The sequence below is a fragment of the Helianthus annuus genome, chromosome 11 (genome assembly GCF_002127325.2).
Source record: "Helianthus annuus cultivar XRQ/B chromosome 11, HanXRQr2.0-SUNRISE, whole genome shotgun sequence".
Classification (NCBI taxonomy): domain Eukaryota; kingdom Viridiplantae; phylum Streptophyta; class Magnoliopsida; order Asterales; family Asteraceae; genus Helianthus; species Helianthus annuus.
Window position 1 is genome coordinate 30,982,162 of NC_035443.2, and position 14,182 is coordinate 30,996,343.

A 14,182-nucleotide genomic window follows, 5' to 3' on the forward strand; every position below is an offset into this window, starting at 1 on the left:
TTAAAAAAACCACAGATGGCAAAGCTTGGCAAAGCTTTCACTGAATGAATTATTCTCTGAGGTGGGTATCTCTATAAGCTTTTGCTGAATGAGATAGAAAAATATTCAAGAAAAAGAGACTGATGATAGTGATATGTCATTATGTGAGCTTTGTTCTTGATGAATATATGTATGGCATGAAGGGATCAATACATGTGTAAAATGCTATTTTGGACTCCATTATTAAAAATAGCATTCAAGCAAGAGTTGATCTTTAATGACATGCCACCAAACAGGAATATCATACCAAAAAACAAGATGCGACTAATATGCTTCGTCTAAAGACGGGTGTTATGTAGGAAAGTTGGCATCTAGCTAAGGTATTCAAAGGTTCAAAACGCCAAAAAAAAAGTCAAGAAGAAGAGGATGGTGACAGTGAAAATTTGGATGAGAAATTAGATTACCATTTTTAATTTTTTTTATTTTTCATTTTCTATTGTTTTGTTATCTAATTATCTGTTGTTTGTTATCTAATTCTCTACTAATAAAATACATTATTATATAAAACGCCAAAAATTACAAACACCAAAACGCTAATAGTATGAAAACTGTGAGAACGGGTGCTGGCAAAGCACCTTGTCAATGTATTAAAAGCCAAAAAAATTGACTAAACGCCATAAAAAACATTTGGACTTATTGTAATCTTATGAAAATATTAATGACTCGTACTAAATTATTATACAACGCCACAAACGCAAAGAAAATTGACCAGGGAAACGCTATAACGCCAAAAAATTATCTATGTGACACAAAAACAATTAATTCAACGTGACAAATCTAAGAAAAATAAAACGCCAATTAGTTAATGAATATATTAACGCCAAAATAATCTTAGACGCCAAAAATGAAGCAACATGTTACGCAAAATTGGAAATAAAAGAAAATTGAAAAGACAAAAAAAACCCCTCACACCCTGATCATATCCCGCGCCACGTGTTGGGCTAGGATGCGTTTCAAATGAAAACCACTAGTTATTGTGAAAACTCGAAAACTAATTAAAAAAGCCAAAAAAACATACCAATTTTTTTTTGCAGACCAATTTTCGCAACTTTATGTATATAATTTTTTTTTTTCAAAAAAAAATTTGTTTTTTTGTAGTGCACATGTGTATGTGTACTATACATGTGTACTACAATTTTTTTTCGAAATTTTTTTATATAAAAAAACCTGCGATTTTTATAAAAAAATTGAAAAAATATTTTTTTTGTGTGTTTTTTAGCCTTTTTTAGTTAGTTTTTGAGTTTTCACAATAAAAGTGGTTTTCATTTGAACCATTCCCTATACATATATAGAGAAAGTATAATGTACTTCAAGGCTTAACCTACATTAACATACATGACAAAAAATATAACGTGCGTTATTATCATAGAACGTGCGTGATTATAGTCCCATGCGTGATTATGTGGTCCTATGCGTGATTATGTGGTCCCATGCGTGATTATACCCCTGATCCAACGGTTACCATGTTCTCCTACGTGATGTATGATAAGGCTTTTTGTATGTTAACCTTACTCTACATATATATATATATATATATATATATATATATATATATATATATATATATATATATATATATATATATATATATATAGGGCAGGGATATGATAAAAAGTGTCTAAAATGTAAGAAGGGTAAGAAGTGTTTTAAACCATTGGATATTTGATCTAATGGTTAAGATCAATAGGGTATAAAAATGTAAATTGTGTTTCAATTAGAGGGACCTTATGTAAAATTAAAGGGCAATAGTGTCTTTTTCAATGTTTGAAATATGGTAACCATATCATACACGACCAAGAAACTCCTACATTTACTCCTTTTTCCTTAAATAAAGGAATTAATGATTCACCTTAATTGTAGGAGGTCTTTGGTTGCATATTCGTCGTACATTATCATAACGAGAACTGTAATCAGATTCATGGTATGGTGTTTTAAAACAACTGGATAAATTGACTATGATTCAAGTCATGGTGTTTTATCTGGAGACATTGTTCATTGCGTGTTGTTTTAAAAATCTATGATTCAAGTCATGGTGTTTTATCTGGAGACATTGTATAAAAATCGTAAACACCATGACTATGATTCAAGTCATGGTGTTTTATCTGGAGACATTGTTCATGGCGTGGTGTTTTAAACATCTATGATTCAAGTCATGGTGTTTTATCTAGAAACATTGTTCATGGTGTGGTGTTTTAAACATCTATGATTCAAGGCATAGTGTTTTATCAATACAAAACATTCCCAGATTTTAAAACACCATGACTATGATTCAAGTCATGGTGTTTTATTTGGAGACATTGTTCATTGCGTGGTGTTTTAAAAATATATGATTCAAGTCATGGTGTTTTATCAATACAAAACATTCTCAGATTTTAAAACACCATGATGAACCCATATTAGATCTTGCAAAATGGACGACATACTTGATATCAGTATATGCAGATTTAGTGGCCATGGTCTACATTTTAAGAACAAAAAATAGTAATACGTTTGTTGGCAATCTAAGTCTCACTTTCACTTCATTTTGTGGCCACCATCATAAATGTATAACTGATGTTTCATGGCATACGTAGGTGAAAATGGAATTTGATCTTGCAAAAAAAAATAGGAGTGAGAATGGAATTTGATCTTGCAAAAAAATAGGACAACAGTTTTTTTTTTCAGTTATCTTGAAACTCAATTAATTGATAAGAAAGGTAAATTACTAATATACCCTTTTGAATTAATTAAGATAGAGGACACTTGTCATCACCAAATTATTTCTCACACTTCTTACAAAAGTATGATTTTGTACAGGATCCTTTACCTATATATGTATATATATATATATATATATATATATATATATAATCTTCAAATACTATTAAATGAAAACATTTTAATATATTATATATTATTCTGTCTATCTTTCCGATTAAAATTTAAAATATATGAAATGATAATTTTATATTTTCTCTCTACCATTAAATAATGAAATCAAATCCTAATCTTCTATCTTTCCGATTAAAAATATATGAAATGATAATTTTATATTTTCTCTCTACCATTAAATAATGAAATTAAATCCTAATCTTCCTGTTTTCTTTCTTATTTATTTATTTTTTTCTCAACTATTTCTTATATTTTTTCGCCAGTTAATACTTCATTGGTTTATCCCGGTATAATTCACGTGTTTCTAACCTAATAATAAAATAAACAATATTTTAAATGCATCTTCACGACTATATTAATGGATTACATATTTATTCAAACTGGTTAATACATAAGTTTATTCAATCAGCGTAACACAAAGGTTTTTTAAACATATATCTTTTCTATTACTTACTATAGAAATTATATTTATGCAACCGTTTATTACACAAAATTCTAACCTAACCTAGTACCATAATAAACTAAATCAATACCGCCAAATTGGAGAGGTGGGTGCATTTTGATGTAGCGGACATTATATAAGTCCCGTTTGTTTCCCTTTTTTTGTTTTGTTTGTTGTTTTTCCTCCAATTTCTTGCTGGCCATATATATATATATATATATATATATATATATATATGTATAGGGTTAGGTTCATTTATGAACCTTACCCTATTTGTGAACAAAACGAACACATCTTGGCCCTTAATCTAGTTTAATATTTATAAGGGTAGGATTGTCATTAGACATTTAAGAATTATTTATTAATTAAATTTAATATAGAATTCATTTTGAATAACTAAGGGCAATTACCAAATAAATATAACTTCTCCTACAATCATGCATTCTAAAATTTGAATTCATCTTTTCCAAAAAAGAAAAACCCACTTACATCTTTATTTTAATTTCCTTTCAATGTCTTCTTCCATATTAACTAAGGGTAAAACCCTCATCTAACGATATGTAAGACCATTTAACCATATACAATTTATTGTTTACCAAAAAGCACTTACTAGTCCTCATTTTTTATCCTTATAAATCACCTAAAACAAAACAACACGAAAACCAACTCAGAATGTATTAGAAACAAACAAGTCTCAGCCATAATTATATGAGAAACTAATAAAAAATACTACGAAAAACATATCAATCTATTGCTACACGTACATATATGTACATCTCAGTTTGCCCAACTGTAATACACATGTGTACTTTGTCACTTACACATGTGTATTATTACAATCATTAAGTTCACAAATTACACCATTTTAAAATCGACAGAAGTACACAACATATCACAATGTTTCATAATGAAGTTTGAAAAAATACACCTCTCATCGGTTCGTTTTACCCGGCACACTTAACTGTAAACTTCCATTTTGCTCCCTGTGGTTTGGTCATTTTAACGGTTTTGCTCCAATAGTTTAAAAATAGCCATTTTCCTCCCTGATTTTTCTAACTTATCTTCATTTTGCTCCCAGTCTCTAACTCCATCAGGGAGGAAACTGGCGACAAACTCGAAAGATTAGAGAGCAAACTGGCGACAAACTCAAAAGATCAGGGAGGAAAATGACTATTTTTAAACTATTGGAGCAAAACCGTTAAAATGATCAAAACACATAGAGCAAAACGGAAGTTTACTAAAATATATATATATATATATATATATATATATATATATATATATATATATATATATATATATAGGGGATGGTTCAAATGAAAACCACTTTTATTGTGAAAACTCGAAAACTAACTAAAAAAAGCCTAAAAAACATACAAATTTTTTTTTTCAATTTTTTTTATAAAAATCGCTAATTTTTATATATAAAAAAAACTTTTTTTCAAAAAAAAAAAAAAATTTGTGTAGTGCACATGTGTAATAATACACATGTGTAGTACACATACATATGTGCAGTATTACACATGTGCACTACACAAAAATTTTTTTTTTTTTTTTTTTTTGAAAATTTTTTTTTATATTAAAAAACCTGCGAAATTTTGATTGCAAAAAAAAAATTAAAAAAAAAAATTTTTTTGTATGTTTTTTTGGCTTTTTTTAATTAGTTTTCGAGTTTTCACAATAACTAGTGGTTTTCATTTGAACCTTCCCCTATATATATATATATATATAGGGCCAATCTATCCGGACACCCACTGCGCCTAAATCCACACTTTTGCAAACCTAGACGCCTCGTATAGACCTATACGAGGCGTCCATGCACTGAATTCGATGGGTGTACAGGGGGTGTCAGGCACGTTGTTTAAGGAACCCTATACGCGGGGTCTTGGTCTATACGAGGCGTCTCCGTTTGGAAGTTTTTTTTGGCTGAAATGAGGGGTGTTTTGGTGGGTTTTGGGTTGGTTTTTTGGATGGTTTTTGAAGATTTGTTTTTTTGATGAAATTTTTTTAGGTTTTAAAAAAAGTTTTTTTTTTCTTTTTTACACTATAAAAAGTTGTTGTTTTTTAAAAATTAACTATTTGCCTTTAAAAATCGTTTTTTTTTTATTTTTAAAAAAGTTTTGTTTTTTTTTTGTTTTTTACAATATAAAAAGTTTAAAAAAATTTTTTGTTTCAGCGTCGATTAAATCAACTATTTTAAAAATCGGCTCTTTAAATATATTATATTGTTTTTAACATTTTACTTTTTTAAATATTATTCTTTCGATTAAAATTTTATTTCTTTCAAATATTGTTTCCGTATTATATTCAGGGGTTATATTGTTTCCGTATTATCTAAATTTAAGAGAACAATCATTGAGTAACCGAATAACTGAAAACAAACATAAATATGACATATATAAGATAACTGTTTACATCCATAACAAAAATATAGAAGATAAGTTTGTACATCCACAATAACAATAAAAACAACAACAGGTCTATGCATCAAAATCCGAATCTGAATCCTGATGCTGCTGCTGCGGCTGGTGCTGCTGCTGCGGCTGCTGCTGCTGATGTGGTGCTCGAACCGGTGGAAGCGGTATCGGGGGTAATCCCTCTCTCTCTCGTCTATCCTGCTCCGCCCGTACCAACCAACCTACCAAATCGTCGAGCCTGTCAAGCCTGGCTCGTACATCCGGATGTAGTGCAGCTCCTGGGGCACCACCTCGAATAGCGTGACGTGGAAACTGAGGTGCCCCGGCAGGTGGCGGTGGCTGTGGCCCCGCTGCACCGTCTAGATCCTCCGGAGGGTCCTCCACGGGCACTACATCAGCAGGATCTGCAGGAGGATGAACGTCCTCGAAATGCTCTGGTAGGTCCTCCTCTCTCCATACGCCCCCCTCGCGGTTTTTAAACCGCGGGCCAACCGGGAACCTCTTGATAACCCTCATCCCCCATAGCGACGGCATACCCATCCGCGTCGGCATGATGGCCGGCGTCCGTAGATGTGGGTCCTGATGTGGTACGAGGCCAAATGAACGGGCAATGACGGTCACGTACGCCCCGCCATACAAAAATCCGCGCTCCTGCCGGTGATGGCCGGAGGCGAAGTACTGGGCTAGACCGTGTGCTAGCGCGCACGGCCTCCTATACAACAAACAATATAGGAAAAAAAGATCTGTGGTCGTACACCACTCACGGCTGTAGCCGCGCGCTGATATAGAAGTGGCGAGCAAATGGTGCAGATACCTGCAGATAGTGTTAGCGAAATACAAAAACAGAGATTAATAAACAGTGCATATAATCACAATAATTGCAATAATAAACGTACATACCTGTATAGTGGGTCGCTAACAAACGACACCCTCCCCTTCGACTTGTCATGCTCCCAATGATCCGCCCCCGCAATCACCTGCCAAAACCCAACAAGAGTGGGTTTTTCAACCACCACTAGCCCCGCTGTGTAGATCTCAGTCTCGATCTCCTCCTGCATGTATAAACCAGAGCGCACCGCAAACTCTGCTAGCGTCATCGAACGCTGAACGCCAGCAAGCCTGAAAGAAACCTCAGGCGGAGGGGGAGCACCTGGGTACGGAATCATAAATAAAACAATATAATAATAAATAATAAATAATAAATAATAATAATAATATTAATAACAATAACAATAATTAATAATAATAATAATAATAATATAAAGAAATAAATAAATAAATAAATAAATAAATAAATAATATTAATAAATAAATAAATAAATATCAATAACATTCACCTGGGTACGGAATCGGCACTGGCTCCCCAGGAGGGTGAAATGTGAATGACGAAATGAACTCGACCAGCAGCTCCCTGTAGGTCGGCGTGTGCGCCAAATCAAAAAGACGATGCCACGGGGAATCGATAGGTATAAACCGACGCACTCTCGGCGTCTCAGCAATCTCCTCCATCGCATCCCAGTCGATCGATGCATGCGATCCAACGTGCATCCTCCTAAGCTTCTGGCAATGACGGGCGGCGTCAGTGCCGTCGGGAAACTCTAGATAGGGATGCCCCTGCAACGTATCCACAGGCGGTCGCTGTCTCCGTCGTGGACCCTGCTGAACCGGCTCTATGTGCATGTCATCGCCCGGCATCAGATCGTCCTCCATAATAAATACTGTATACGTATACAATAATAATAATATTAATAAATAATAAATAATAAATAATAAATAATAAATAATAATATTAATAACAATAACAATAATTAATAATTAATAATAATAAATAATAAATAATAAATAATAATATTAATAACAATAACAATAATTAATAATAATAAATAATAAATAATAAATAATAATATTAATAACAATAACAATAATTAATAATAATAATAATATAAATAAATAAATAATAAATAATAAATAATAATATTAATAACAATAACAATAATTAATAATAATAATAATATAAATAAATAAATAAATAAATAAATAATAATAATATTAATAATAATGTTTTTAATAATAATAATTAATAAATAATAATAATAATAATAATATTTAATAATATAATTAATAAATAATAATAATATTTAATAATAATTAATAAATAATAATAATAATATAATTAATAAAAAAAAAAAAAAAAAAAAAACAGACCCTCGTATAGCCCTCGTATAGGGCTATACTCAGCGTCCTGTTCCACAAGTTCTTCATCATCATCAACATCAAACCCCCAAAACCCAACCAAATTCAACTTTTAGGGCAAACCTACGGTCTAAAGGCATAAACGAGACAAAAATACTTAACTACGGGATGAAATACGTACCGGTGATGCTTCGATTCTTCAAAAATACGGTTGAAATACGTACGAGGCGTATAGATCCGAATGCACCGTATATGTGTGTGTTTTTGTTTGTGTGTGTGATCTGTGTCGTCTAGGCCCCCCCCCTGTGTTATACGAAGCCTAGACGCCTCGTATAGAGCTATACGAGGCGTCTATGCTTTTTGCTAAATGACATTTTTGCCCCTGTTTTACCCTTAGTATAGCCTTTTATCAGGGGCAAAATGGTAATTAACCATTCCAAAAAGATATTTCTGGAATGGTTAATTACCATTTTGCCCCTGAAAAAAGGCTATACTAAGGGGTAAACAGGGGCATAATGGTAATTTAATAATACATTTTATTAATTAAAAAAAGAAATGGCAAAAAGTAACCGCCTCAACTGTACTCCTCGTACAGGTCTGTACGAGTCGTACAATTTTGAAATTACCTTTTAGCCCCTGCTAAGTGGCTATACTGGGGGCATATCAGGGGTAAAATAGTAATTAACTAAAATGATTTTCAAAATTCAAATTCAAAATTCAAATTTAAACCGCTCAAAGAGACGCCCCGTACAGGTCTGTACGAAGCGTCTACTTTCAAAAAATTCAAATTTTGAATTTCAGATATTCAAAAATTGAATTTTCAAAATCCCGCTCAACTGTACTCCTCGTACAGGTCTGTACGAGGCGTCTGGTTGGTGTAAAATTACCTTTGAGCCCCTGGAATAAGCCTCTATTGGGGGCCTATCAGGGGCTAAATGGTCTTTTGTGCAATATGATACGAGGAGTCTAGTTCTATACGAAGCGTATAGTTTTTTTTTTGTAGAAAAATTTAAAAAAATACTATTAATTCCAAAAAAATATTATTCATTACAAAAAAAATACTATTAATTACAAAGTTACACTATTAATTCCAAAAAAAATACTATTAATTACAAAAAAAATACTAATAATTATAAAAAAATACTAATAATTACAAAAAAATTCTATTAATTACAAAAAAAATACTAATAATTACAAAAAAATTCTATTAATTCCAAAAAAATACTATTAATTACAAAAATCATTCTTCCGTGTAACTATCTATGTAATTAAGACTGGGGTTTGATCTTGGTCGAGGATTCATTATCGATGTATACCATTCTAGACGTGGCAAGTACATATCTTCCCATTGTTCTGTGTGGGGTCTTCGGTGGGTCAACCATAGCCCGTGTGCTGGTGGCATAGGATAATCCCCTTCCAGCTTAACATGTATGAAGTGGTTCTCGTTAACATGTGTAAGCGTTATGAATAATGGTTGTTGATTAGCCGGAGGACTTAGTATTGGGAAGTAAGTGGAACTCGCACCCATGGTTGTCGTTAACAGGTGCACCCCGATACCGTACGTTTGTGCAATAAGAAGTCCTGCAAAGGGGAAGTCCATCCAGTGATTCTCCCCACAACCGGCCACTGAATCCCAAATTAGGCCCTGACGATGCGTGTAAAAATAACCTGCAGCCCATGCTTCAAATATTGGGAACCAGATCGATTCGTTCTGATCCATTTCTTGGACAAGGTCCCTTCTAATACGCCCCCATGAACTCTGATCCATCCCTAAGCCCACAGCCACAGACCGAAACCCACAATGACCGTCCGGCATCACATCTCGTATGCACGAGACGTACGGATGGAACACTGGCGGAATGTCAGACTTAAACCGTTCGATGATTCCCACGTACTCGTCCCCAATGATTAAAGGAAAACCGTGATCATCTCGTGTCTCTTTCTTCTTAGAACTCTTTGAACGGCTTAGGGTCGCTTTGGGTTTTTGGGACCTTATAACCGACTGTTGTGAGGCTTGAGACGGAACGTACGAGCTGTGGCGAGGTTTATCGTACTTACTTTGTCGTGAACCTTCAAAGCACGTGTTTGCATCACCGAAGGAGCTTCTCCTCAATTCTTCATCTATACGAGAGGCCTCGTCCAACCTTTCTTGTACCTGCTTTGTTGTTGGTCGGCCACGAGTATTTTGTTGGACAACCGGTGGTTTCTTGGTAGATTTCGTTGGAGTCAACACCGCTTTAATCTTTGAAAGCAGGCTTTTTTGCTGAGCTGGAGGGTGCGACTGTAATTGTTGTCTAACAACATCTAGCTCTTCGACCACGTCAAGGGAGTCGTCTATCAATTTACAACTTTGGAAGTTAAGTTTCCGCCAGAAGACGTCTATGTCTTCGAGTTGAATCGGATGCTCTGCACGGTTAAAAACAATATTGTTTAGGTAAAATGAAGGAAAGGAAATATATCACACAAGTGTTGTACGACGTTCAATAATTATTACCTTCACGCATGTACTTTTCTATCCTACAAGCACAGGGCAACCCACAGCTGTGCCACATTTGGCAACCACATGATGAATTAAAGCGCTCCAAGACATCTAGCCTCCTAATTGCCTCTCCATGCAACAAGTCAAGGGCTTTGTGGGATACTTTTCCAAGTAGGTGTTGAAACATCGGGTGTTTGTGGTGTTTCATTGTTTTTTCGATGCTTTCTCGAAAAGTCTTCCTTATTTCACCGAACTGTGTCTCAACTATATCCCGGACACAACCAACTATACGGTCCAGCGAGCTCCTATCTTCGACGTATCTCTTTAAGTTGGCATGTTGGCTCTCAACTCTGTTTGTAGTACGATTACCAAAGTTGCGCCTCTTATCAGTCCACGCAAAGACAAACATCTCCTTGTAGTCTTTTAGCCAGTTATCGTACACGTATTTGAAGACTCCTAAAAAGTAAAAATAATTTAATAAAATTTGCATAGGTGAGTCGTATGTTATTAGAAAAACTTACTAGAACGTTTGCACTCCACAAGTCGCTTTCGCATGTTGCGCAAGTGGTAGTCGTAGATGGGTATGGATGGAGACTCAATCAATGAACCCCAGAATGACAAAAATGTCTTCCAGTCGTCGTCTGTGAAGGCACCCTTGCAGTGCTTCATAACATTCTGTTGTATGTGCCACCTGCAAAGAAGCCTGGAGGCGTCTGGAAATACTTTAGCACACGCGCCCATAAGGGCTAGGTCTCTATCCGTTAAAATCACACGTGGCTCCATACATTCATCCAACATTGCCTTAACCCTCTCAAGCACCCACACAAAGTTATCACCCCGTTCTTTACTAACAACGGCATGCGCGATAATAAACGATTTGTTGGTAGGCGTCATACCAACAATCTGGATAAAGGGCATATTGTATATGTTTGTCTTGTACGTTGCATCGATCATCATGACGTGGGGGAATGCACGCCACAAGACTCTCGAGTCCCGATGAAGAAAGAAGATCTCTGTTACGATCTCTGTTCCGGGTTCTTCCCGGATCTCGTAAATAAAGTCGTTCTTCATCAGCACATTTTCTAGTGACTGCATGGGAGTCAATCCTTGTCTTTGTTCGGCTCTAATCTTCGCTACAACGTTTTGAACGTCTTTCTGAACATGAAACCTGTCGGGGTCCTGCTTCCTTATCGTTTGAAATATTTTGCGCGGCTCCATGTTTTGAGCTGTCAGCTGCTCGATCAGTTTCATTTCGCTTGGAGTAAACCTTCGCACAAACGCGTGGGCCGACAGGTCCTCACAAAGTTCGTGGTTATGTTCAATTGTTCCGTCTTTTATCTCCCAGGTTTCATACGGGTGGTTTCGGACAGCCAGCAGGTAAAACGGGCAACCGGTTTTTTTGCTTCCAGCTTTTCTAAGTGTTGCTGTACTCTGGTGCTCACCACCACGATCACATTCAAGCCATACCCTCCCGGTTCTTCCCCCGATTTTCTTTGATCGACGGGTGACAATAACGAAACCATCCGCATTTGCTATTTCTTGTATCCGTTTCTTTAGTTCATCTAAGGAGTTGAAAACCTGTAACATCGACAATAATAATAATAATAATAATAATAATAATAATAATAATAATAATAATAATAATAATATAATAATAATAATAATATAATAAAATAATAATAATAAAATTAATAATAATAAAATATTAATAATAAAATAGTAATTTATACCGTCTTTTTTAAGTACAGACTGTCCAGAATGGGAGGTGCTTCACTACCATATCTACCATATCCACCATAACCACCATATCCTCCAACGTCCGAATTGTTTTGATGAACATAAGGAGTGCCCGGGGAAATGAATTGCTGATGATCACCGTCTCCTCCGTATCCACCGTATCCCCCGTATCCACCGTATCCACCATATCCACCGTCCCCTCCGTATCCACCGTCTCCTCCGTATCCACCGTCTCCTCCGTATCCACGGTCTCCTCCGTATCCACCGTCTCCTCCGTATCCACCGTCTCCTCCGTATCCACGGTCTCCTCCGTATCCACGGTCTCCTCCGTATCCACCGTCTCCTCCGTATCCACCGTGTCCTCCGTATCCACCGTCTCCTCCGTATCCACCGTCTCCTCCGTATCCACTAGCAGGGTATGAGTCATCTACAGGGGCTGTTTCATCAACAGGAGGATGCTTGTTCAAATCTAGAAACGGGCTGTTTTGTTTTCCTTGTATACTAGACACAACCTCCTCTTGCTCATTAGAATCGGGAATGCCAGACTCCTCCAAAATAGACAACCGTATCATCATTAGTAAATAATAAACGAAAACAACAAGTAATTATAACATTTACGCTAATAACTGTTACCGGAACGCTTTCGTGCCCCCAGTTTTCGCTAGAATATTGCCCGAAGATATAGTTGCCGTTCCAATATGATGACATTTCAACACTCCGGGATGATAATAACGCAAACACAAATAAAAAAACAAACAGAATGTGAGTGGTTTTTTGTTGAAACCTCGGATGTGGACCAAGAACGCACTGTAGGTTGCATTTTATGGGAGCTAAAGACGCCTCGTATAGGTCTTTACTCCCCGTATGCCTTTAAGTCATGTCAGACATAGTCCCTTCATAGTCAAATCGGTCAGTCCAAGACGCCTCGTATAGGTCTATACGAGGCGTCTAAGGGCCTTCGTATTGGCCCCTCGTACAGGCCTAGACTCCCCGTATAAGTTGACTGATGTGACGTTGTACGAGGTGCAGAAGTTGGTCGGGAAAAGCAACCCTATACGCTTCGTATAGCCCTATACGAAGCGTATAGAAGGGTGTGGATTTAGGGAACAAGGTGTCTGAATATGTACACCCTATATATATATACCGCCAAATTCTCGCGTACATACTTTTGGAATCCCACTAGTTTTATTAAATCTTGAGATTCCCGAGATTTTGGACTATTTTAGAGTTACAAACGGACTTGTGGTGGTTTTTTTTCCTGTGATATCAACGCCATTTCAGTCGAACGATGATAACAAGTAACGGTGAAACTTTCTTTTGTAATGCATTATTCTTTTAATTTCCTTTCAGTTTGGGTTGATTTCACCGCTACAATCGACGTGGTTTCAATCCCTAGACACTTTCGTAATCGACGGAAATTGTTAGGTAACAGCTAGGGTTAAGTTTTGGTCTTTTCGGTTTCTATATGATTATATGAATTGCTTTGCAGCTGTAGGATCCATGAGAGATTGGGTTCATGTCTCTTGTCTGATTGCATTCTTGTTGGTAATTTCCTGGAATACACAAATTTTGTTTTATAAATATTTTGTTTTCGAATGAATCTTATCGTAACAAGAACAATGTGCTCCAGTTGTAGAGTAGATAATTAACTTCACTGGTTTCAAATATAACAAGTGGATTATGTTGCGCGTTGTGGGGGTTCGGTTTTGAATTAAATATTTAGCGAAACGTATATAATGATAAGCGCGTTGTGTATTCAAAATTTTGTGAACATTATATTTCAAAAGAAATAATACGGATTCCAGTACCGTTGTTCGGTCAGTATCGGTTGACATGCACTCGATATAGTGTACGATACCAAAAGAATACTCAATTTCGATATGGTGTTTGTCACGGCACCGGTACGGCACAAGCACTTGATATAGCATACGATTCTAAAAGAATACTCAACTTCGATATAGTGTTCGTCACGACACCAGAATGTTGAGAAAAAAACACAGATAT

At 35.7% G+C, this 14,182-nt stretch overlaps 2 protein-coding genes across 2 annotated transcripts; both read right to left on the reverse strand.

Annotated features, from left to right (window-relative positions):
- Nucleotides 1–5,603: 5,603 nt before the first annotated feature.
- Nucleotides 5,604–12,355, reverse strand: LOC110888038. The gene is made up of 5 exons (XM_035979693.1): nt 12,172–12,355; nt 10,963–12,019; nt 7,107–7,487; nt 6,670–6,919; nt 5,604–6,583 (listed from the first exon to the last, which is right to left on the reverse strand). The coding sequence occupies exons 2-5, from the start codon at nt 11,690–11,692 to the stop codon at nt 5,833–5,835; spliced, it is 2,112 nt and encodes a 703-aa protein (XP_035835586.1). The 5' UTR covers nt 11,693–12,019; nt 12,172–12,355; the 3' UTR covers nt 5,604–5,832.
- Nucleotides 9,154–10,969, reverse strand: LOC110889971. Its single transcript, XM_022137540.2, has 2 exons — nt 10,457–10,969; nt 9,154–10,368 (listed from the first exon to the last, which is right to left on the reverse strand). Exons 1-2 carry the CDS (start codon nt 10,929–10,931, stop codon nt 9,203–9,205), a joined length of 1,641 nt encoding a protein of 546 aa, XP_021993232.2. The 5' UTR covers nt 10,932–10,969; the 3' UTR covers nt 9,154–9,202.
- Nucleotides 12,356–14,182: the final 1,827 nt, after the last annotated feature.